General features: G+C 34.4%; 1 protein-coding gene and 1 long non-coding RNA gene across 2 annotated transcripts; one reads left to right on the top strand and one right to left on the bottom strand.

Moving 5' to 3' along the window:
• Positions 1-515: 515 nt before the first annotated feature.
• LOC128236150 (uncharacterized) lies at positions 516-6,561 on the top strand. The gene is made up of 4 exons (XM_052951021.1): positions 516-612; positions 913-962; positions 3,978-4,046; positions 4,451-6,561. The coding sequence occupies exons 3-4, from the start codon at positions 4,004-4,006 to the stop codon at positions 5,284-5,286; spliced, it is 879 nt and encodes a 292-aa protein (XP_052806981.1). The 5' UTR covers positions 516-612; positions 913-962; positions 3,978-4,003; the 3' UTR covers positions 5,287-6,561.
• Positions 6,562-12,444: 5,883 nt separating this feature from the next.
• Positions 12,445-14,895, bottom strand: LOC128235172 (uncharacterized). The gene is made up of 2 exons (XR_008261156.1): positions 14,784-14,895; positions 12,445-13,740 (listed from the first exon to the last, which is right to left on the bottom strand). It is a non-coding gene; the product is annotated as an uncharacterized LOC128235172 (long non-coding RNA).
• Positions 14,896-26,114: the final 11,219 nt, after the last annotated feature.

Below are 26,114 nucleotides of genomic sequence, written 5' to 3'. Positions count from 1 at the left end.
TTTGATATTTACCACTCACTCAACAAGGTTGTAACCGTGTATTTAATAGCAGAAAGCGCAAAAACAATAAATGATTGGTGAATGCTAAAAGATTAACAGTGGTCTGCTGTAGTTTTATAAGGTTGAAATACCGTGTTGTATGCCAATTTCTTTCATATTAACTCGGTACCATTCAAAAGAACCATTGTTTTCGACATTTATTCATCTTTTTTGGAAAATTAAATCAATATTATTAATTGTGGTAAATCTTATTTGGGAGTAAGAGTGCATCTTAAACCAGTCAAAAGGTAGTACGAATGCATTCGTAATGTAATTTATTACTTTATACTTGTCTAATACATTTTCTATTTTAAATCAGAACACTCATGGACATATTTGTCTTGATTTTTGTGTTGTGTTGTTTAAGATAAGTTATTAGCATAAAAAATTAAGAAATTTGAAACGAGTATGCAGGTTTCGATCACGGCACTTATTGCATAAACCCCAGTTTTTAAATCAGCAAACCTTAAAATAGACTGGTTTTCAATTTCAAATTTAGCGAGAGCTAATTTGGATTTTGTGAAATTGGAAGATACATTAATTTATTCTTCAGACAGTGCTATGATGCTTAAGGTACGATTAAACTCAAATGTTACTTGTTTCAAAGCGTATTCATAATAAGAAAAAATGTATCAAAACGACAAAAGCAGTGAATACTCTTTTCGCATGTATAGTGTATAAAGACGCTATGTGATAAATTATATACATAGACACATTCATATAACATTAAGTGGGTTATGCGTGTTATCTTACGTAGGCACATATGTTCATTGTTAACAAAAGATACATTTCTAAAATATATCTTAAGAAAACAATATAAAGTCTGAAACAGGTACATGCGAATAAAGCTGTCCAAATCTTTTTATATGGCAGGTGAAAGAAAATAGATGTCTATTCACCTGTAGAAGAACTTAAAAATAAAGGTGAGAAGAAAGATTATTTACTTAGCATAAGTAACCTTCTTTCAATTCTATTTATGTCAGATTTTAGACTTACCTTTGTAATAAAATACTTGCTAATTTAAATGCATTTTCAATGATACACTGAATAGAACGGAGAGTTTGTAAAACTCAATACAGATTGATTACATGCCCTATACATAAAAGTTATAAGTGATCTTATTTAGGAGTTTTACCTGTTCCCAAAATTTAAGTTTAATAAACTGAATGAATAATGAAGACTATGAATGGGTAACAATATCCGTATATTATTTGTAAAACAGTTTTACTTTGTATGCTTGTTAATGCACATGCCCATGTTTGCCCCTTATAAAGGAATTTGACAGATTGCAAGTTTATCTCTGGAGGAGAGACTTTGTAAAAATCCCTGTGTCGAAGGTTTCCCAGGTATCTAAATTCCTGCACGAGGAATGATTTAGTGCGTGACTTTATCTATCACATGAACCTGGACCAGAGCGTATTTGATGTGAAACATATTAAACGGATACAGCACCCTTGTAGAGCACACATTGGTTATCAACCTAAAGTGGACGCAGTCATGTGTCTCGCGATAAACATCGCAGGCCCACGGAATATTGTTGATCGAGACAACACCTGCCATTTGAAATATTAAAAAAATGACGATTGCCAACATGCAAGGACTAAAAATCTTACCATTCGAACAAAGTGCAATGAAAATACTCAGCCGAACTCGTCGGCTATAAAAATCGATAATTGATGTGTTTAACAACAAGCATACCGTATATACGTACTAGAGAAAATATCCCAACGGCGTAATTTGACACATGTATCCGTTGAAGACGCACTAGTACTACAGCCGTCAGTCAGCGTCGGTTGTGTTTAAAACACAATACCCGGTGATCAAGAAGCTTACTCTGATTGCGCCCCTCATGACTGGAAGATAAGCATATCCAGACATATTCGCAAATTTAAGCTTTACTAGCGGTGTACATTAACCAGATGATGTAAACAGTACGATTGTAATTGTCTAGAGCGCAAAAAATAAACCTGGTGTTCCGTTTGGAAGTGTCACAATGCTTATCGGAAACGAAAACATATAAAAATAATCATTGGCCTTAAGAAAATGTCATCATAAAAACGTTATAGTTTAAAACATACTTAAATACAGTAGTCTACGGTCGATATTCGATAAAACTGATATATTATGTTTAACTGAAACTTAGGTAGCAATGATTAAAAAGCAGATTCCAACATTAAAAGAAACGCTTCAAAGCGGTACTAGAAATTCAGGTGGAGTAATATCCTATGTTCGAAATTATTGTGCAAGCTCTAATTTATGAGTATTGCAGCCAAACGACTCGTTGTTAAGTGTTAAATTAGCTGGAACGCAGTTTGGTCCTTATCTGAGTGCGCAACAAGCAAACACAAAGGACTTATCATTATTGCCAATATGCATAACACAATCGTAGGGATAAATCAATATTCTATGTTCCTAGACAATCTAAACTCTAGCACGGACGTTTTGCTTCATATTTTGTAGAGTTATTCAACCTTAATGTATTGGCGATTTGTCGCCTAAGGGACAACACATCAAAGACAGTCGGTTTGACCGTGCTGCAAATTAAATTACATATATATATCACGTGTTATATATATATATATATATATATATATATATATATATATATATATATATATATATAACACGTGATTTTATAACACCTAAATTAGAATTGCGTATTTTAAACTCAGATGTTTTTGGTTTTAACAATTTCCCGGTAATGCATCTGAATACACTTATTTTATCATTATTTAACACTCGATTTGCAGATTTTAAAGAATAAAAAGGGGTTTTAGTGGGGTGCGAACCCACGCCTATTAAGTCAAGACATTTTTACCTAAATACCACGAGGACTATCATAAATAAGCATACATTGATAAAATCACGTGATAATGTTTATCAACCAATCACGCTCTAACTGAACTGATTACGCGAAAATGAAAATTGTCGTTTTCAAAACCTTTTTTGAGCAAATATGTTGTCTTGCTATAAAAAATAAGCGAGTCGGCAACTTTAAGGGTATAGTTAAACAAATCTGAAAGTCTTTAGTTGTAATATTTATAGTATATGCTATACTTCTGGTGTTCTTTCTCTCTTACCTGAATCAAAATAAGTACGTTTTTATAGTAAACACCATTGCTAAAATCAATAAGTTTGTATTGAATATAACTTTTCACTTCGACACATACTTTCTTTCTGTTTTGTTATTAGACTGAATATATCTACAGAAAATTTTCACGTACAATGATTCTTTGAAGTGTGTCACCGAAACATTTTTAAACCTTTTGTACCTGATTAAGATAAGACTATTAAGTTATTACTTAACAATCCTAGATAAACACACCTTTCCTAAATAGTATATATGTACTGTGTTTTTTGTGGAGTTTTGTGCTGTTGTTCCATGTTTCTGTTTTGTGATTTTTTTTTTTTGTGTTCTGTGTCTTTGGCGTTTACCCTGTGTCATTAAACAGGGTTTATGTTTAAACTTTTTGCTACAGGGCTTGTTTCTGTAGGTTTTTTCATATTAATATTACAAAAGTAAATTTCAAAGATTGAGTGATTTCCTTTTCGCTCCCTGTAGTTTCGAGTTGTACTGGATGTCCTATGTAATGAGTTCTGTATAATTGTAAATAACTATCATCGTAGAATGAATTTGAATTTTATTTGATATTTCTTATTTACTTAAATATGCACTCTTACTCCCTAGGGGATTTACCACATTTAATAATGTTGCTTTAATATTCCAAAAAGTATGAATAAATGTCAAAAACAATAGTTCTTATGAAGGATACCAAGTTTAATTTGAAAGAAATACGGTATTTCTACCTTATGAGACTATAGCAGACCATAGTAAATCTTTTGGCATTCACCAATCATTTAATATTTTTGCGCTTTCTGCTATTAAATACATTATCATTTATTTGTGCACTTGTTTACAAATAAGCTTTTTCATGCAGATTCGCTTCCCCCAAAACACCACTTGATGGAATTCGTTGTCAACGGTCACTTCGGTACAGGTGCAGATGGTATGAAGTATATACAAAATAAAATGCTGTTGTTGTCGAAACAATATCCATACATGACATTACAGGCCTCAAGTTATGTTATTAATAAAAGGGTAAATGAACAGCGCATTAAGTTGTATAACCGTTACAGTAAAGAAAGACGTCAATAAACATCTACGATTTCATTATGTCTACTATATATTTATGATACCTTAAGTATAATCGTATTCATCTCATGGTTTAATATTCAGCACTGCCACATAATGTCTCGTCGGCGTCTGTCCGAGTGTGTGGTGAACAGGAAAACCTCATTGAGTATTTCCCTACAGTTCAGAATAAAATGTGTTTTGTCGGCTTATTACATCTACATTAAATGAACTGGCATTATCTTGTTCACTTTAACCTAAAGTTTTATGCTGTTTCAGAGTTGCTAGATGAACTATACTCAATGTCCGTGCGTGTGTCGGAGGTGTTAGACCAGCTGGGTTACAGTGAGTCCATGGTGAGATATCGGTGTGAAGCGACTGAACGGTTGGATAGGCTACTTAACAGACACCGGACGGACTACTTAGGGATCACTATTGGCAGTAAGCAAGAGGGCTATTGTTGCCCCTTTGAGAGTGATAGAGACGTGATGTTTATCCACGAAACAGTCGTATGTAGACTGCAAGAAGATGGAACCAGCTCATTGCCTGACACTCTCACCGAGTTCATCATGGATAATGAGTACTGCAACCCTGGGTATTACAGACTGGAACTTATACGCAAGGCTAAAGAAGAAGATTCCAATCTGGTTGTTAATATCATTTCCTGCGTAAAAGTGCTACAACAATCAATCAGAGATAACTTCCTTCCCTATTACATGATCCCGGACAGGAACCTCCTTAGAGGCAGAATTAACCTGACACAACGTCATCACCTGATTGCTAAGCTAGACATGCTGATACAAGAAGGTCCCCTTGTGATAATGAGATGCCCTAAAGTGCGTTTAGCCTTGCAGATGCCTTCAGCTGAACTGATAAAGCAGGGGCGATGGAGGGACAAGCTCGAGAAGCTATGGGTGGAGATGTGGAACATGTGGTGGGCTTACTGCTTACCTGGAATAGAGGTGGAGGAGATGTTTAGGCAGGCAGGAAGATCTCATAGCTTCATCAATGTATGGCAAGAGATGAATGACTTGGTATGGCCGCAGTGGAGACTATACCAGGGACAAGATTTTCCGACCATATACAGACGAAAAATACTAATTGCACTAAAATAATGATGTGGCAAATGTTAAGATGACCAAAGCATATAATACATCAGCACCTTGTATGACCATAACTAAAAACACTCTAAATCTTTGATTCAAGTTTATTGTTTTCACGATTTCATTTCTTCATTTGTAGTTTGTATAAAGAGGCCGATGATTTTTCCATTTACATTTAGTTAATAGCCGATGAAAAGCATTTCATGTTTGGTCAATAGCTTTTATCAAAGTTTATTGATGCTATTCTCCCCGTTTTATCGTATTGGGGAGAAATTTTTCTCAACGTAGCCATTTCAAAACTGGTTTGGGCAGTTTTTGTCACTTTATAGCGATAATTGAAAAGCGGGAAAGGGTGTTTCTATGTTATTTATACGAAGACATTCATAGGTCGACACTGAGTAAATTTAGATGTGGTGAAGCCCCTCTACGAATTGAAACTGACAGATATAAAAACTTACCTGTTGAAGCTAGAAAATGCCCTTTTTGTGATACTGTAGAAAATGAGTCTCATGTTATCGTTGATTGTAAAGAATATGATGATTACTGTGTTACATTGTTTGCTAAGGCCGTTGAAACTGATAACTTATTTCTAACTATGAGTAATACTGAAAAGTTGAAATTTATACCCTGTCATTCTGCATTGCTACGACTTGCTGCCAAAACCTGTGATTTTAAACTGAAACAGTTGTATCTGTGTAAACAGTCATTGCGGTCATGTATATGCTTTTGAGTGTGTAGATGTTTCTTTATTGTACTTTGTGAGGGCTATATTTTAAAACGTCACACAAATGATATTGGTTCCTTATTATTAGGTGAACCTTCTATATACTGGTCTATTATTCCAAGTTCACCTACCTGTTTTAGTGTTTCTGGGAGCTTTTGTCAGTAATAAGTCGGGTGTTTCACTTTTTCTATAAGCTGTAACAGCAAATCTTATTTTCATTGATGGACGAAAATTGTTTGTGTGGCATATTTATGTTTAATCTGTACGTACAGGTGTTTTTATCAGTCAGTATCAGTGACATATTTTATAACAATAATTATTTATTTTGTGATAATATGTTCTGTGAATATGTCAAATAGTTCCTTGTAATTCTGTATAGAATGGCCATATGTTTTATGTATTGCATGGAATTTTTAGTATGTATATGGACGAGACTCAAATAAAGGTATAATAATAATAATAATATAATTCGTCTAGGGAACTATCATTAGTCTATATAATATATTGAACAGTTCATGAATCAAATTTAACTTATATTAAAGTTAAAACACTATTCGGTAACATTTCACATTTTATATGAAATCGCAGTTCAAATAAGTTTTCATTTGTTCTTATATTAAAAACTTAAAACAAGTTATGGCTTTAATTCTCTGATCAAAATATACATGTTAAACATGCAACCACGATATGAATAATACATCTCAAACTAATTTTCTTTTTTTTCTTTTTCCTCTTTAAATATCTTGACATCTGGTAAATATGCACAATGCATTGTGGTAAATGCACAATAAACATCAACATCATAATAACAGGTGACGAACAAAATAAGGTGCCCAAGCATGAGTCATTTTTCTTGACTAAATTTTAATTACACTGTAAAACGCAGTATCCTAACACTTTATTAAATATGTATTTTAATGAAGTATCAACAAGGTGACAAGTCTATATTTGAATTATTGATGTTTTATCATTATGGAATGATACTTCTGAATAAACAGTATAGTTTGTCGTGTCCGGGCCGTACCTTTGTCATGCACAGGGATATTTTAAAATGAATTAGCACATGAGTTCGGTACATAAAGACGACGTGTCGTCTGCAAAACCCACATCCCTACCTCAAAAGTCAAGGCCTTTCTTTGAGTTTAGTCAATATGGACTGCTGCATAAACGCTGTATAGCTGGTCGGGTACAGTCTGTAACCTTCTCATCGATATAACGACGACGTGTCTCTCGCAAGACCTACGTGTCCACCTTTAAAGATCAGATCAAACTTACAAGTTAACCTTACGGAATGCTGAACAATTGATTATACAGTAAATTTAGTCGTGTCAAGGCTGTAAAATGCACGGAGGGATTTAAAATGACACATGTGCTTGGAACAAAATGGCGATGTGTCGCGTTAAAGACGTATGACCCTAAATGAAATGCAACGTCACACTAATCATAAAGAAGTTCTGCATATATGCACAACAATAAGAGTATAGTTGATCGTGTCCAGGCTGTATCATGGTGCACGGAGATATTTTATAATGAATTAGCACATGAGTTCGGTACATAAAGACGACGTGTCGTCTGAAAAACCAACATCCCTACCTCAAAAGTCAAGGCCTTTTTTTGCGTTTAGTCAATATGGACTGCTGCATAAACGTATAACGTATAACGCACGCTGTATAGCACATGTGTTCGGGAAACGGGGAAATAACGACATATGCTTGTACGCTGTTTCTGATTGTAGGCATATTAGTAATTGCATAATATATTGAACTTTGTGGCATTTTGGGGCATTCGCCACCAACTGTGACAGCTTGGTATTTACAGAAAGGTTTGATTGAGGTGGAGTGCAGTACAAAGGTTATTTGGGCATTGTATTCTAATTTTGTGTAAAGATATATCTTACTTAGTAGAAATGCATGTGTGTTAACCATGACACTGTCTCTGGTATTTCTTATGTAAATGCCATTTGTTCCATTTTTATCTCTTCTTTCCAATTTCCAGAAAAGCCCATGCGTCTATTGTGACAGTCGACCATGCATCCGTAAACAATTGCTTGCATGACTAGGTTATGACCCACTATATTATAAACACAATTAAATCTTCGGTGTTGATAGTATCTTAATCAAACTTGAACGGAAGTTAGAAATCTATGAGAGCTGGGTTCCTTTCAATAAATAGAAAAATCCAACTGGAAATTGTCAAACGCGCTAACATGCACTTTGTAAGCACAATGAAGCCTCCGTTTTATCCGATCATCACTGTGTTATGACCAACAATATTATAAACGCAATAGTCTTTAGACACTGGTACGGCTACTGCTTACTTCAAAAGCTTCTGCCTCCTCATCTTGTTCACACCGGTAGGTGTCTGGTTGTTGGTGACTTTGTAAAAATATTTAGGATACGCGGTATAAAGGCATATGTGTTTTGGTCGGTGTTGTTTTTCACCATTCTAAAAATGAAAGTGATAATGATAAAATTAAATTTAAAGATAATGGTTTGGGAAAAGGAATATGTGAATATGTAGAGACGAGTTGTCTCACGTTGTCCATAGGTCAATTCATTATGCTTAAAGAAAGTAAATGCTAATTGCAAGATAAGTTTTTTGTGCACTTTACCAATATTTCAAATAAATTCGATAGTATCTTGCCGAACATTAACAACATGTTAATTTCAAGAAATTCGTATTTGTTTTCGGATCAAAATTATTGGAGTTGGTGAAACATTCAAGAACTTGGACGACACATTAATCATTGTAATACTATGTATGCATCAGCTTGATAAAGGACAGTTTTCGTCAAAAATAGTGTTTTAGTCCATGCATTATATCATTTCGTTGCATTGCTTTAAGATTTTAAACATCTGCTTAAGATTTTCATTTCACACTCCCCTTTATTTCTATGAATGCAATTGAACGAGGTCTATCTCAAAGATTTCCAGAGATGGTCGAGTTGTTACGATTGACATAAATGGTTAAAAATGTAACCATTGAATTATTGGTTTTCTTTATGTTTTGTTCTGTTATGAATCCTTGACTTGAGCAAAATTATCGTTTATGAATATTTAAATTTTATATAATAACTAAGATGTAAAGTGTTCTTTGACTTCAATACGCTGTACAAAATAACAGATCATGAATCCGAAAAAAATGTAAAACACTCATCTACCCTGGAATGAAAACAATTGTAATATTGTTAAATTGCTACAACCGTCTTATATTATATTTGTGAACAACAGCTGGCGACAATTTGGACTGTCTCATGATCTCGCATCATATTGTTGCATGTTGTTGCACCGTCTCTCACTTAAGTAATGAACAGTACGATAAGACACGTGTTTTAATTCTTCTTTGTTCTAAAAAACTAAAATACATTTTAGCTATTGTGGTGTAACAAAGAGCTATTCAAAATAAAAATATTAATGTCTTATGTTTAGCTTATAACTTTAGTATAATAATATCGTGAAAATTGATTGGTGATACAAAATAGATATTTCCTTCTTAAAAGTCCACATAATCTCGTTCTTTTTGTTTACTTAAATCTTATTTAATTTATAAAGATAATAAAACAGCATTATATTAATCACTATCCTTGGCACGATTTTAATTTAGAGTGTGGTCTTGTCTTGTGTGAGAAACCGGAGTACCCAGAGGAAACAAACTTGTCCGGCTCTGTGACCACAAACCAAACTTACATGCACCCAGGCCGGGAATCGAACCCGAGTCGCTTAGGTAAGAAGCGAGTGTGCTAACCGAACAACATTATCCCTTTCAATACCTCGGGGAAACGTAGTCGAACGGAGCTATCACATAGCATTCAATTAGATTGACAAAATGCACTGTCGACCTACTCAAGAAAGGCAATATTGATGTACGTAGCTAATCATGCTCTTCCTTCTCCTAATACTCCTTTTTGTTTCGGTGCTATTTCGGAGACAGGTGAAGCCTGATTTGAAGTGTTTTTTAAATCCTGTTTATAAAAGTCATTCTTTTTAAGGCCTTATCAAACATTGTCTGAAAAGGGACATTTGATTGATAAGATTGTATTGCATTTTTTTGTTTCTTGATTTGATTTTCTATAATCATTTATAAAGGGTTGACAAATTTAGAGGTTGTAAACCTTTTATTAGATATCCGTTAAAACTTCTTACTATCAAGGCTGAACATCTGAACACATCCATCGAACGATGAACAAAGATAACTGTACATAGGAGTTTGTAAAGGAAATATCTATATTTGGAAACAAAACAAGAACGAAAATAAATAGATACGTACAAACACGTTATTGTTTCGTTGCTTCTTACGATTATAGATAGTTTGATATAATAAACATTTCCATCTATCGATATGTCAACATCCTAATTAATAAGCTGAGCTTCCACAAATTTGAATACCTTTTGAAAACAATGGAAAAAGGTAAAAGATCATTAATGACAAATCTGATATTGCATTGATTTCAAATAACAATCAAGCCATGTAGTGAAAACCGCCACTCGTCTGTTATTTCAAAGTTAAAAGGGGTATGGCTTTACAATTATTCAAGCACGAGCAATTGTGTACGTATTCACTAACGTATTTAGTCTGAGTTTGAGACTCAGATTCAAACTTTTTAAATTTCATGAGAAATAATTATTATCACTCATATTGATATAAACGTGAATAAAGGAATAAGCGTACTTTTTCAAAGACGTATTTTAAGGGTTGAGCTTTATCTCAAGACTTTTGTTATAGACCACAAAATTTCAATTGAGTCCATGTGGAGTTGAAAATCATACTAGAATGTTCCAGATTTAAAAAGTAAGTCCATGTTTAGTCAAAAGTAAGTGTGCGTAATAGTTTGCGTATATTAACAGTAAATACAGAAAGGTAAACTCCTATTAACTGGAAAACCCCTGGCAGATAATTTTAATTATACTGAATAATAATTCTAAAATAAGGTAAGGGGAGGAAAATCAGATATCCAATACAAAATTAATTCATTCGATTTTCTCCCTTCTGCACTGATCAGAAGCAGTGAAAAAGTTAGCTTATTATGGGTGTATGAGTGCGTCGGTAAGTGCGTGGTCTTATCGAGCGAGTATTCAATAAAAGGAATCATCGCTCAAGCCGTTCAGCACTATCAGTGCTTTCATTATTTGTAGCGGTCACTTGACTGCCACTCATTTATTTTTGTACTTCCGTCGTTTTGTTTGGCACTTCAAACTTTTTGAGTGACACTGCCATAATTTCCGTGGCAGTAGCGTAGCCAACCTTCGGCTTATGAGCCAAGAGTTTCGTCGGCAGTGAGTCGGAGTCACGCACTTAATTTTTTATCTGAACAGCTTTACCTAACATAAAGTATTAGAACTGTGTATTAACTGAACTAATAATGATAATAGCATTTAAGTACGGCTTGACATAAATAAATACTCACTAAGCATATAGTTAAAGTGAATATGTGTAAATCATAATCAGGTCGGTTTTTGGCAGATTATTGATAAGATTCTCAAGCATTAATTGTGCTTTTGACATTTCAGAAACAAAAAGAAGTCCATTTTCGCATCCACATGACCGACGGACTGTACATGTATATAAGCAGCACGGTGTCAACTATCCAAATAAACTTAATTTTACACTGCACCCTGTTATTGGACAGGTACAAGTGTGCAAGTGACAGGATACACATGTATACAATATAACCAAGGGTAGTTAAAAATGGTGAGCAAGTTAGGTGACTTGTGTATGTTATCTCGCTTAGATTGCCCATACAGAAACAACATTATTAAGGCACTTAGAGTGCTAAAAGATACAATGCCTTGGTTTTACTGACACTGGTGTCGATGGTTTAATGTATGAAAGCGAAATAATGTTGTCTTTAAACTAAAAGTCTCGAAACCCAAGGTTCAAATACCAACATCAGAGTTACGGAATTGCGATAATTATTAAAAAAAATGGCAAGGCCCAGGGCATGGCAAGCTTTGACACAAAGGGCATTATCGAAACAACTTTGGTAAGAATCCACATCTTGAGTGTACATGCAAAATATTAATGGTCTCATTTTCAAAGATGATTTTCAACATTTACTATATTAGTATATAAATAAAACATGAGACTCCTTGGTCTGGGGCCTCATTTGACCCCAGGGCCATAAGTTCAACAATTTTCTTAAATAATCATTAAATGATGTTGCTTACCAAATATCACGGATCTGAGCCTTGTAGTTTAAGAGAAGAAACTTTTCAAAACACGTATATAGAAAACTTATAAACCATTGAACGGGGCCACCTTTGACCCTATGGGCACAATTTGAGCAGTCTTGTTTAAGAACCCGAACATGAAGCTGCACACCAAAAATCAAGGATTTTATTTACGTTTTAAAATGTTGCCGACGGACGCCGAACACAGGGCGCCTTTGAGCTCTTCAGTGACCTTAAACTGTGTAAAATTATTGCGCTCAGGAAAAACAAAGACAAATGTAAAATATAAATTTAATTTGGCCGAAATAATGGGCTGCTAGATTGTAAATGAAATTAACATAGATATAAAGTTTTGTCAAAAGCAGCCAAAAATCCTCAATGCAAGGATACACTACATCAGAAAGCATAATAAAGTGAAAAAAAAACATAATATAATATTCAATATCCTTAAATAAAAGAGGGAAGAAAAGGGGTAACTATGTAAGCAAAGATAAAATTGAGAACTTGTTCGACAAAAAGAAAGAAAAGAATCGGGCGGGAGGGAGGGAGAAAACACACGTCCGAACCGGATTAAAACTAGAGAACAAGTGAGAAAGACGCCAAAATAAAGAAGGGCGGACAATTAAACATTCGGCGCTAAGAAAGAGTTCCCTCCCTTGATAATTATTAAATTTTCTCAAAATTAGTTAAATGCTTTCACGACAAACATGGGTTATATGTTTGTATTGACTTTCCATGGTTTGATAGGTTTATTATATATTCTGTATACAAGCTGTGTTCAATACGAAGTTGGTAGCATAATGTAAAAAAACACACACACAAAAAAACAACTTTATGATCAGAGTTGAGGCGGTCACCGAATTTTAACTGAAATGGTAAGCAGTAAATCAATATAGGAAAACTTAGGCCATTGCTATAGCTGGCGTCCACCTTAAACTTTGTGTGAAGTACATTGTACTAGACTTAGTGCGAAACTTTGGTAGGCTTTCTACAATATAGAATGCAAAACAGCTATGTTTATTTTATAATAACAATAATACTTCATAAAGAAAGAAAACCACGTTATTGTTTAAATACGGCTATCAGGTAAATCTAAGTCACAGTTATGACACTGGACATCTACTTAATCATATACTTAAATGTGCTATGCACTTCCAAATTAAATAAGCGTCATTTCATTCACCTTTTCAGCCTTATACCAAAGCCAACAATATGGATAAGCCAACTAACAAGAAGCAGAAACACATGTTTTCCTAATTCGCTGTAACAACCTAAACATTCATTTTCGTATAATTTTGTATTTTCGCAATCACTACACATCCTCAAAATGTGAATGATAGTCGGTATGAACGTAAAAAGTTCAACTAGTCCAAACCGGATCAATTCATCGTCTTTCCCAGATGTGAACAACATTTGTAGCGGACAATCGCCATGCCAACGAGCAGCCTCGATAATGGTTGCAATGAGAGTGAACATGTTGCCTCCAACTTCAGACCTATGATCGCACTGCTTTATGACAGACGGCATCATCAAAATCACACAATGGACCACGCAGGGGAAAGTGACCGCACTCATCTGCAGAAAAACCAAGTATTTCAATTAAATACGAGTAGGAAAATATCAAAGGCACAATTAGATGTCAAATTATGCGAGAAGAAGTTGTGGTAGAAGTAGAAGTATCAGTATCAGTAGTTGTTGTAGTAGTAGTAGTAGTAGTAGTAGTAGTAGTAGTAGTAGTAGTAGTAGTAGTGGTGGTGGTGGTGGTGGTGGTGGTAGTGGTGGTGGTGGTGGTGGTGTTGGTGGTGGTAGTGGTGATTGTGATTAAGGTGGAGGTGGTGGTGGTGGTGGTGGTGCAAAAGAAATAGAAGTTATAGTAGTAGTGGTAGTAGTAGTGGTAGTAGTTGTGGTATTTGTTGTTGTTGTTGTTGTTGTTGTTGGTGTTGGTGGTGGTGGTGGTGGTGGTGCAAAAGAAATAGAAGTGGTAGTGGTAGTGGTAGTAGTAGTGGTAGTAGTAGTGGTAGTTGTAATGGAAAAGTAGTGATAGTAATAGTGGTAGTAGTTTAAATAGAAGTGGAAGTAGCAGTGATATTAGTTGACATGAGGTTGTGGTATGGTAATAGTAGTGCTGAAAGTAGTGGTGCTTGTAAGCGATAATAATATAAGTAGTATGTTTTACAATCAAAGTACAGCATCAGATGTTGTTGCATGATATAAAACAACATAATATTACACCGGCAGTTGTTGCATAAAATCAACATAGCATGTAAAACAGCGGTTGTTAACAAAAGTAACTTAATACGTATAACAGCGGATGTTACATTGTAAAAAGCGAAATAATACATATAACAGCGGTTGTTAATGATAAAACAACGTATAAGAGCGGTTGTTAATGATAAAACAACGTATAAGAGCGGTTGTTAATGGTGAAAGTACAACGTAATACGTAAAAATATCGTTTTTTATAATTATACAGCAAAGTATTATAAAAAAACAACGGTTGTTGAATGGTAAATAACATCACAATACGAACAAAAGCGTTGCATGATAAAAACTAAAAAGGCAACAATATACGTACGACAGCGGTTATTGCGTGAAAATAGCAACATAAAATGTTTTACCATTTATTTCTATAACCTGAAACTCAACATTATGTCCAGATATAACAGGCGCCATTAAAACTTTTTATGATTTGAAGTTTAGAAATATATTTCTCCACTATATTTACAAAACTTTAACTCAATATTTGATATTGTGCAATGATTGCACTGCTTAATAAAATACAAGCTAAATTGGCAAAGTAACAAACGCTTTTAGTACAAACAGATAAGGTCTGTAGACGGGCAAATACAGTCAGTCTAAGTGTGAATAAATCATTTGATCTCTTATCAAATTTAATTAAAATTAGAACCGCTTTGAAACCTAAATACGTATTTTATAACCTGTCCTTAATATATTGGCGATTGAATAATAATACACATAGTGTTTATGTATGTGCAATAATTAACAGAAGAAGGGTTTGGCAAGGACACATCAGCGGATTTAGAGGGTGCGAGGATGAAGGGTGCTGCTCACCTTACGTGTTACCCTTCTAATACTTGCCAATAATAACTTTATTTTATAAGGTCTATCATGAAAACATTCTGAACTTGAAATAAGTTGTATGGGGCTTGCACCGGCGCCGTTAACGACCGTCGGATTATTAGCGAGGTGCACTTCCGACATGTTTATATATCAAAGTTGAGGAAATTTCAACACTGTAACGTCTTTGATTTAGACATTCATAGCTGGATCGCTACCATGGACAAAGACTCACAAACTCGGACTTTCAATCCTTCATTTACACCACTTCACTTACATTATATTTACTGTTGTAATTACATACTCGTTTTATCATGGTCTATGCCATTAAAGACATTGATAACCACGTAGCAATTCAGGCAACACTTCCAAAACAATTTATATATTCTCCAACCTTTGAGGTTGAACATCAATTTCAAATTTTAAACAGTGCCACTTAAACATAGGTATTCAATTGACTCAAAAGCATGGATATCATAACTTTTTTTTTAAATTTGCTTTAACACTGCTTTCTCAACATATACAGTTAACGAAGAAGTTTTAATTGTCATATTTAGGCTAAGATATATCTGACAGCTACAAAAGGTCAACATATAACATATATATCTATACACAGTTGTTGTTTTTACTGCAAAAGTAAAACAAATACAAACAGGTACAGTCAGGTGCTAGTGACATCTGGACTTGGAACTGACTCGCTTGAAGTAAGAACTGCAAATGGACTTGGAACTGACTCGCTTGAAGTAAGTACTGCAAATGGACTTGGAACTGACTCGCTTGAAGTAAGTACTGCAAATGGACTTGGAACTGACTCGCTCGAAGTTTGTACTGCAAATGGACTTGGAACTGACTCGCTCAAAGTAAGTACTGCAAATGGACTTGGAACTGACTCGCTTGAAGTAAGTACTGCAAATGGACTTGGAACTGACTCGCTCGAAGTAAGTACTGCAAATGGACTTGGAACTGACTCGCTCGAAGTAAGTACTGCAAATGGACTTGGAACTGACTCGCTTGAAGTAAGTACTGCAAACTGATGTCATCTAACTTTTTTGGCTTTAGGGTCATTAATGTTCTTCTTTAAACATTTAAATGAAAGGAAAAAAGTTCATGGATGAGACTTACCCAAGGATCAGCGGTTACAGATAGGATGCCTTAAAGGAAATTGACCTGTTAGGCGGAACACAATAACAGACAGACAGACAGACAGACAGTTTATTTCGACTTGTACATTGTACATCGTCATCAACACATATGTTTATAATGATCAATGTCAACGTGTATGCATAATAACAAACAATGTAATACAAACAAATATATATACATACATATATAAACACAAAAATCATCTATCTAAATATCAGAGGATGAACAAATGTTACAATATTAATTCTAACATCTTACTTTAAGCTAATCTGTAACAAACAGACAAAGTGTTATAAGCTCTATTTTATTATTAGATTGCAGGAGTTGTAAATATTTAAATACAAACGGTTTTGTATAATAGCATTTCTTAATATATTTCTTCCTAAAATCATTAAAATCTTGACACACACAGATGAAGTGAAATTCGTCTTCAATATCATTGGAATGACAATAAAGACAATATCTTTGGTTTCGAACAATATTATTTCTAGCGTATCTACTAGTCTGAATATGAAGTGGGTGCACAGAGAGTCGTAGTCTACAAAAGAAAAATCGTAAACGTTGAGGTAAAATGTCTAAATAACTTTCACATTCAAAACTAGCCTTAAAATACATACTTATCTGGCACTGTGCTGTTTTCTTAAGCACCATACATCTTGTTTAAAAGCATCATGTATTCTTCATTTGAAAACTGATATAAATCTATCAACATCAATTAATATCATTAAAATTATCAGAATATGATGACAATGATTTAACACATGATTTAACTCTTTGATACATGTCTCGAACAATTCTAAGTATTTTTCTTGTGTTCCACATTTATACATCTTCAACCAATATGCATTTCTATAAACAGTATCAAAACATTTCATCATATCGACAAAAATAATATATAGTCTTTTATTTTCATACAAATAATTTTGTATCAGAGATAACAGTTAACTAAAGTAATTCCCCTGTAATTATTGACATCAGATTCTGAACCCTTTTTATGAAGGAGAAAATAATACCTTCAGTCCATTGCTCGGGAAAATGACCCGTTAAACAAATCGCATAGATTTGAAAATAATATATCAACAGTTTCGATAAAATATTCATTCTACAAATAATCACTGCCGTAGGCTTTACATTGTTTCAATGACTTAACAGCATTTATAATTTCTTGTACAGTTATAGGTTCATCCAGTTCAGGAAAATAACTATTTTGATCATTAAAATCATGATTAAAATTTTCTGCATCGTGATTAATACCACCAAAACTGTTATTGCTAACTGTTTCAAAATATTCCCGAAATTCGTTAAGTGGTATTTTGTTTAATTCATTAGAGGATTTAGACTTAAAATGTTTTCAAAACTCTCTAGGTTTGCTCTTTATTATGTTTTCAATATCGCTTATTCTCTTTTTATAATCAACATTCTTCTTTTTACGGACAATATTCTTATAATTATTTTTCCGATCACATAAAATCAATCTGTTAGCATCTGAGTTATCCTTATTGATACTTCTTAGTGCTTCTAAATACAGGTTTCGTGCAACAATACAATCTTGGTCAAACTAGTTTTTATTACTATGTGTATAATTTGTAAAATATACCTCATCTTTATAAAAACATTCTTTAGAAAACAATGGGTCGGCTACACTCCGTATTGTGTTCGTAAACATAAGTAACATATTATTAACAGAGTCTTTGCTTGAGCAATCTGCACTATTAACAATATTATTAAAAGTACGTAAATTTGCAATAATCCCGGAGCGAAACTGGTCCTTAAAAGAGACATTCCATTTGTATTTAATCTCTGAGTAGTTTGTAGTATCAGGTACAATACTATTACATAGTAATGCAATATTTAGCGGAGCGTGATCGCTCCATTCATTGAATGATTCTATAGAAAAATCTTTAATCTGTGAAAAATTTCGCTCACTCGATAACAAAAAGTCAATCAAAGAATAGCCGTTATGTGACATAAATGTATGTTGATAGTTTTATCCCATGATTATTATTTGATCTGTCGATTGAGGCCCTGTCAGGAGTGCAATCAGATTCGTAATCATGACTATCAGTATAAGAGTTATATTTATCATGAATAACATAGTGTTTTGTTTTTATTTCCAACCCTACTATTCAAATCACCACAAACAAATACACAACCAAGACTATCGTATAAAAACAGATCATTTTCTAAGATATCAAATAAATCAACATAAACAGTATTGTATATGGGCGAGTCCTCACCCCAAATGTAGGTACCACATAAATAAATATCTTCGGGGATGTTAAAAAAGGTGCGATCAAGTTTAAGCCAAATTATTGTATCAAAATGATTTTTAATTACTTCAATACCATCACTTAAATGTTTTTTGTAATGTAAAACTATTCCACCACTATTTCGTTTAGCGTTCCTATGTTGAAATTTACGATAAAAAGTATACGATTTATTATTACATTTAAATCTATATTACTAGTAGAATCACACCATGACTCGTATAAAAAACAAATATCGTGTTTTTCTAAAATATTTACAAACTCAATGCTCTCCTTCTTCTCCCTCGTAAGTCCATGGACATTCCACGAAAGGATGGATAGTTCACCCCCTACGTGCCCCTACAGCCACACCAGCTTGCCGCCCACGTACAGGGTGTCATAAGCAATCCATGCTCGCTTGCCCTCTTTCCTGGCTTCCTTCATCATGGGGATCAGCCAGCGGCGTTTATCCAGCACTTCCGGTGGAAACTGTTCATACATTTGGCACCCCGTCCCAGCCAAATGTTTCCACTCAATACAAAAAAATACTTCTAGTTGACAAATATTTATTCTTGGACTTGGACCCATACCCTCTTAGTTGTTTTGCTTGCATGATCCATTAATACTAAAATTGTAACATGCTTTAATTCTTGTAATTGAAACATGGCAGTAAATCAAAGCATGGCTTAACCATCACAGACCATTGACTACCTCTCATATTTGTAGGTTTTTAAGCTGAATGGTTTGTGATTTCAAAAAAGGCTGAATAAGCTGGATCTACTTGATCTACTTTGTATTGTTTACATTTTCACTACATTGTTTGTCCGTATACAAAATATACTGTCATTTTACCGAATACACAGCGGTTACCTTCAACCATTTCTTTTTCTTAGGAGAAACGTAACTGTTCTCTACTGTTGTTAAATGTTTAGAAAATGAGTGAAACTTTATCCCCCTAGATGGTGTTGGGGTCGTGAAGCACTAGAAATCAATGGAATCTTCCATGCAAATTGGTCAATTGATTTTAGAATATATAGAAAATTTATTAAGTGGTGTCTGACCTTAACAACAAATGCTGTCATGGTTATATTTTATTTGTATTTAATACTGAAGAAGGGTTCCGCCATGACCTATCAGCGGATTAAAATGGGTGGTTGTGCAGGACTGAGAGGATTTATATAACTTTCAATATAATTAAAGACATGATCACTGTTAACAGCAAAGTTAGTCGTATCTTTGTTGTATATGTAAACATATTGTAAATAATCATACCGTTCGATGTGTGATGACTAAACGTAAAGTTACAGACTACAACATTGTGTTTGATAAACGCGTCTTCACTGAACTTTAATATAAAAGCCATATGGGCTGTAGAAATAAATGTTCTAATGTTTTACATATTGTATACATTAATGCATGATTATCTGTGTCATCAATACCGTAATATAAACATCTGTTAATCCAAAAGTTAACGTTGATTCATGTGTGCCATTATTTTAATAAACGGTACATTCTTTATCATGTTGTGTTCCTATTTTATTACCAAACCAACAATAAATAATTACTTATTAGCTTCAAAAAAATAATATAATTGTCAGATTTTATGTTAATAGGGTACAATGAAAACTTATTCTGTTTTAATTTGAAGGCTCAAAAGTATTATATCTGAAGATAATTACAACATCGTCGGCTGGATATTGCCAACAAAAGACTTTTCGGTTTAAACAAATATTACATTGTTATGTAAGCCTTCATCTCAGTACAAAAGCTTATCGAAAGCCAAAGGTTGTCCGGTTAGCGCAGTGGTTACCGCACTTGTTTCTCACCAAGGTGACCCGGGTTTTGTTCCCGACATGGGCTCCTATGGGCTCGGTTGGTGGTCACCAAGCTGGAAAAGTGGGTTTTCACCAGTTTTACCAACAACACAAATCCACACTCTCGTGCAACATCGTGCTAGCGAGAGTGTGTAAGTTAAAATTACTTTCTTTTTTATCGTGGAGGCGCAACTATTTTACCGTTATTTTGTGCTTTGCTTCCTTTGAAGACATTATTTCGAGGAACTTGGACCGATTCAGAAAGCAACCAGTCGGAATAGTTAGCCTCGGATATAGCTAGACTAGAACGTCGATCAACTAGTGGATGTCGTTTTGTCGGGCGTTAATTATATATCATGTCGAACCCTGCTGCTTTCTGGGAGAAATAAAGATTTCTTATTCCCAGTACGGATATTTTCAACAATAAGACAACAACTACTGGAAATTAGTATATCAGCTGCGTATGGTTAATATCATCCATAGTAACAACTTGCAAAATATTTAGTTTTCATCAGTATTTCTATGGTTACATGATGTTTTATGCAACAAACATATTTGCAGAAAACTATTAAAACAATATACTGTAAGTAGTAGATATGTAATAGCCATGTACATGTTTAGCAATACTATTATCAAGACGCCCGTACACCGCCATAATTATATGTTCATGTCTAGGTGCTTTTGCACATCTTTAGCATTTGACTTAATTGAATAATAGACATAAGGAATAATTATGTGCATTTGGCTTTATTGAGTAAGAACCATAAGGAATAATTATGTGCATTTGACTTTATTGAGTAAGAACTTAAAGGAATAATTATGTGCATTTGACTTTATTGAGTATTAACCATAAGGAATAATTATGTGCATTTGACTTTATTGAGTAAGAACCATAAGGAATAATTATGTGCTAATCTTAAATACATTTCTAATTTCATTCAGTTTGCAATGATGCAATTACTTGTTTCGACAAGGAAGGCACGAATTTGTATTGCATGTAATAGTTCGTGTCCATTTCATTACGTGGCGATTATTCCATCTTATCAACTGTTAGTGGTGAACTGACCATATGATGATGGAATTTATTAAATGGACCGGTTCAATGCTACATATCTTCACTTGATAATGTAGAAATTCTTGTTTTAGCATTATAACTTATGTGGAAAACTACAGAAGCAAGCTCGGTAGCAAAACGTTTAACGATAAAAACATATAAACATTGAACATCTCGATTTTGAAAACAAATATTGATCTTTTTCATATTCAATTATTTCAATGATTACCTTAAGTTTATCAATATAAAGGTCATGCATTCGACTAAACTTGTTGTTAAATGCTTCGTAAAATTCAACATGGCTGTTGTCTGCTTTTGACCGGTATGAGAAAAAAGTAGATGATGTAACCTGTAATCGCCCGCAATTCGATCTGTATATTTCGGAATCTTCAATATTGGTCATGTACGTGTAATGTTGGCAAACAATTGTGATAATTTGTCGGATTGCTTAAAAATGAACAACATTACACCAATAAAGGTTGAATAATAAATAGATCGACTTTTTTAATTTGGGAGCTCTTTATCGGGAGGATTCACAGTTCACTTTTAATGAAAAGAGTATTTTGTACTAATGTTAAACTTGTTTAAGCCCCCTACAAAACAGAACGCAAAACAGCTATGTTTATTTTATTACTACAATAATACTTTATGAAAAAAGTAATCCACAATATTGTTGAATACGGTTATAATGTAAATTTAAGTCAAAGTTATGATACTTGATTGCTACTTAACATAGTCTAAATTGTGCTATGCACTTTAAAATAAAACTATCATCATTTTATTTATCTTTATCTTTAAAACATCAACGGAATAACTTGTTGTCAAATTATGCGAGAATATGTTGTGGTAGAATTAGAAGAAGCAGTAGCAGTAGTAGTGGTAGAAGTGGTGGTGGTGGTGGTGGTGGTGTTGGTGGCGTTGGTGGTGGAAGTAGTAGTAGTAGTAGTAGTAGTAGTAGTAGTAGTGGTGGTGGTGGTGGTGGTGGTGGTGGTGGTGGTGGTGGTAGTAGTAGTAGTAGTAGTAGTAGTAGTAGTAGTAGTAGTAGTAGTAGTAGTAGTAGTAGTAGTAGTAGTCAAGTAGTAGTAGTAGTAGTAGTAGTAGTAGTAGTAGTAGTAGTAGTAGTAGTAGTAGTAGTAGTAGTAGTAGTAGTAGTAGTAGTAGAAGTAATGATAGTGGTTACATTTGTTTTTGTAGTAGTGGAAGTAGTAGTGATAATAGTGGATGTGGTTGTGGTGTGGTAATAGTAGTGCTGGAAGGAGTGGTGTTTGTAGGAGCATGTAAGCGACAATAATAGAAGTAGTATGTTCGAAAATCATAGTACAGCATCAGCGGTTCTTACATGATATAAAGCGACATAATATAACACCGGCAGTTTTTGCATACAATCAACATAAAATGTATAACAGCGGTTCTTGAATGTTAAATAGCAAGTTAATGCACACAACAGGGGTTGTTAACAAAAGCAATGTAATACATACAACAGCGGAGGTTACATTGTAAAAAGCGACGTAGTATGTATAACAGTGGAGTGTATAATTGTATAAAGCGACCAAGTACGTACAACAGAGGAAGTTACATTGTAAAAAGCGACGTAGTACGTATAACAGCGAAGTGCATAATTGAATAAAGCGACCTAGTACGTACAACAGTGGAAGTTTCATTGTAAAAAGCGACCTAGTACGTACAACAGTGGAAGTTTCATTGTAAAAAGCGACCTAGTAGGTACAACAGCGGAAGTTTCATTGTAAAAAGCGACCTAGTACGTACAACAGCGGAAGTTTCATTGTAAAAAGCGACCTAGTACGTACAACAGTGGAAGTTTTATTGTAAAAAGCGACCTAGTAGGTACAACAGCGGAAGTTTCATTGTAAAAAGCGACATAGAACGTACAACAGCGGAAGTTTTATTGTAAAAAGAGACCTAGTACGTACAACAGTGGAAATTACATTGTATAAAGCGACCTAGTACGTTCAATAGAGGAAGTTTCATTGTAAAAGCGACCTAGTACGTACAACAGCGGAAATTGTATTGTAAAAAGCGACCTAGTACGTTCAACAGCGGAAATTTCATTGTAAAAGCAACCTATTACGTACAACAGGTGCAATTGGCATAGTAAAAAGCGACCAAGTACGTACAACAGCGGAAGTTACATTGTAAAACGAGACGTAGTATGTTTAACAGTTGAGTGTATAATTGTATAAAGTGACCAAGTACGTACAACAGAGGAAGTTACATTGTAAAAAGCGACGTAGGACGTATAACAGCGAAGTGTATAATTGAATAAAGCGACCTAGTACGTACAACAGCGGAGGTTTCATTGTAAAAAGCAACCTAGTACGTACAACAGTGGAAGTGTCATTGTAAAAAGCGACCTAGTAGGTACAACAGCGGAAGTTTCATTGTAAAAAGCGACCTAGAACGTACAACAGCGGAAGTTTTATTGTAAAAAGCGACCTAGTACGTACAACAGTGGAATTTGCATTGTATAAAGCGACCTAGTACGTTCAACAGAGGAAGTTTCATTGTAAAAGCGACCTAGTACGTACAACAGCGGAAATTGCATTGTAAAAAGCGACCTAGTACGTTCAACAGCGCAAGTGGCATAGTAAAAAGCGACATAGTACGTACAACAGCGGAAGATACATTGTAAAACGCGACGTAGTACGAACAACAGCGGAAGTTACATTGTAAAAAGCGACAGAGTACGTACAACAGAGGAAGTTACATTGTAAAAAGCGACAGAGTACGAAGAACAGCGGAAGTTACATTGTTAAAAGCGACAGAGTACGTACAACAGCGGAGTGTATAATTGTATAAAGCAACCTAGTACGTACAACAGCGGTTGTAAATGTTTAAAGCGATTTAGTACGTACAACAGCGGTGGTTAATGATGAAAGCGACCTAGTACGTACAACAGCGGTGGTTTAATGAAAAAAGCGGCCTAGTACGTACAACATCGGTTGTTATGATGAAAGCGACCTAGTTTTTCAACGAACGAACGAAAGTTTATTCAATGAAAGGCCTCCAGCCCATAATACATGTAACAATGCATATCAAATATAACAAAATGCATATATGTAACTAAATAAGAGTTGTGTCTCTTGGTTAACAAGTTAAGTGTTATCTATAGCTAGCATGAGTTTATGAATGTAAAGAGCAATGGATTTAATATGGGTAACATTTTCCGATGCCATCATATTATAGAAATGAACAATGTCAGTATTTCCACGATACCAAGAGAACAAATAATTTTTCCGGATGTCATTAAATCTTGAACACTTAAAAAATACACAATATTCATCTTCAATAACAAGTATGTCTTTATCCAATAAACAATAAATACAAAAGCGATCATTCCTGTCAATACAAAACAATCGACCAATTTCAATATGGAGTTTATGACTAGATGTTCTAAATCTAGCCAATGATTTTCGTACAGGAAACGGTAAACTTATATTTAGGTATCTTTCAACATTCAATAAAGACTTTTCAACATTCAATAAAGACTTAAAGCATTTATAAGTATCACAACGTGAGGAATTATTTACATCACCAAGCCATGTTTGTCTACAACAATCAGCAATCCTTATTTTAAAATGACACATAAATATATTTATATCTCCCACATCCTGGGCAATCCAAGCATACCCAAAGCCATATGTAAACAATATTTCTTTTATATAAGTTGCCCAAGTACGCCTATCCTAAACTATCCAGATTTTTTATCATAATATATGAATTTCTAGGGAATCTATTTTCAGGCATTTGTAATACTTTGCACCAAGATAATGTTGGAGTAAACAATAAACCCATATATTTGTACATCGATGTAATTCTGACGATGTTACCATTATGTGTCCAATTTTCATACTGGTGTAATGGCCTCCATTTCTAAATACAATAATTTCAGTTTTGTTCAGATTAATCTGCATCCCATATTCATTACAAAAGTCGGAAATAGCGTTTAATTGTCGTTGAAGGTTTATGGCAGTATCAGCACAATTTGCCACATCATCTGCGTACAGTAAACTGTGTATATCAGGAATATTGTCCGTGATTGTAGTACGTACAACATAGCGTGATATGATGAAAGCGAGCTAGTACGTACAACAGCAGTGGTTAATGATGAAAGCTACCTTGTACGTACAACAGCGTCTGTAAATGATGAAAGCGAGCTTGTACGTACAAAAGCGGTGGTAAATGATGGAAGCAACCTAGTACGTACAACATCGCGTGTTATGATGAAAGCGACCTAGTACGTACAACATAGCGTGATATGATGAAAGCGAGCTAGTACGTACAACAGCAGTGGTTAAGGATGAAAGCTACCTTGTACGAACAACAGCGTCTGTAAATGATGAAAGCGATCAAGTACGTACAACAGTGGTTGTTTATGATGAAACTGATCTAGTACGTACAACATCACTTGTTTATGATCAAAGCGACCTTGTACGTACAACATCGCGTGTTATGATGAAGGCGATCTAGTACGTACAACAGCGGTGTTAATGATGGAAGCAACCTAGTTCGTACAAAATCGCTTGTTATGATAAAAGCGATCTAGTACGTACAATAGCGGTTGTTAATGATGAAAGCGACCTAGTACGTTCAACA

Source organism: Mya arenaria, chromosome 5 (genome assembly GCF_026914265.1).
Source record: "Mya arenaria isolate MELC-2E11 chromosome 5, ASM2691426v1".
Classification (NCBI taxonomy): domain Eukaryota; kingdom Metazoa; phylum Mollusca; class Bivalvia; order Myida; family Myidae; genus Mya; species Mya arenaria.
The sequence above is the reverse complement of the archived record's forward strand: the minus strand, read 5'-3'. Positions and strand labels throughout refer to the sequence as shown.

What these genes read in the sequence shown, in the direction of transcription:
- LOC128236150 (XM_052951021.1), top strand. Translation starts at nt 4,004, where the DNA reads ATGGAATTCGTTGTCAACGGTCACTTCGGTACAGGTGCAGATG. An exon ending in CTTCGGTACAGGTGCAGATG is followed by an intron (nt 4,047 to 4,450) that starts GTATGAAGTATA and finishes ATGCTGTTTCAG; the next exon opens with AGTTGCTAGATGAACTATAC.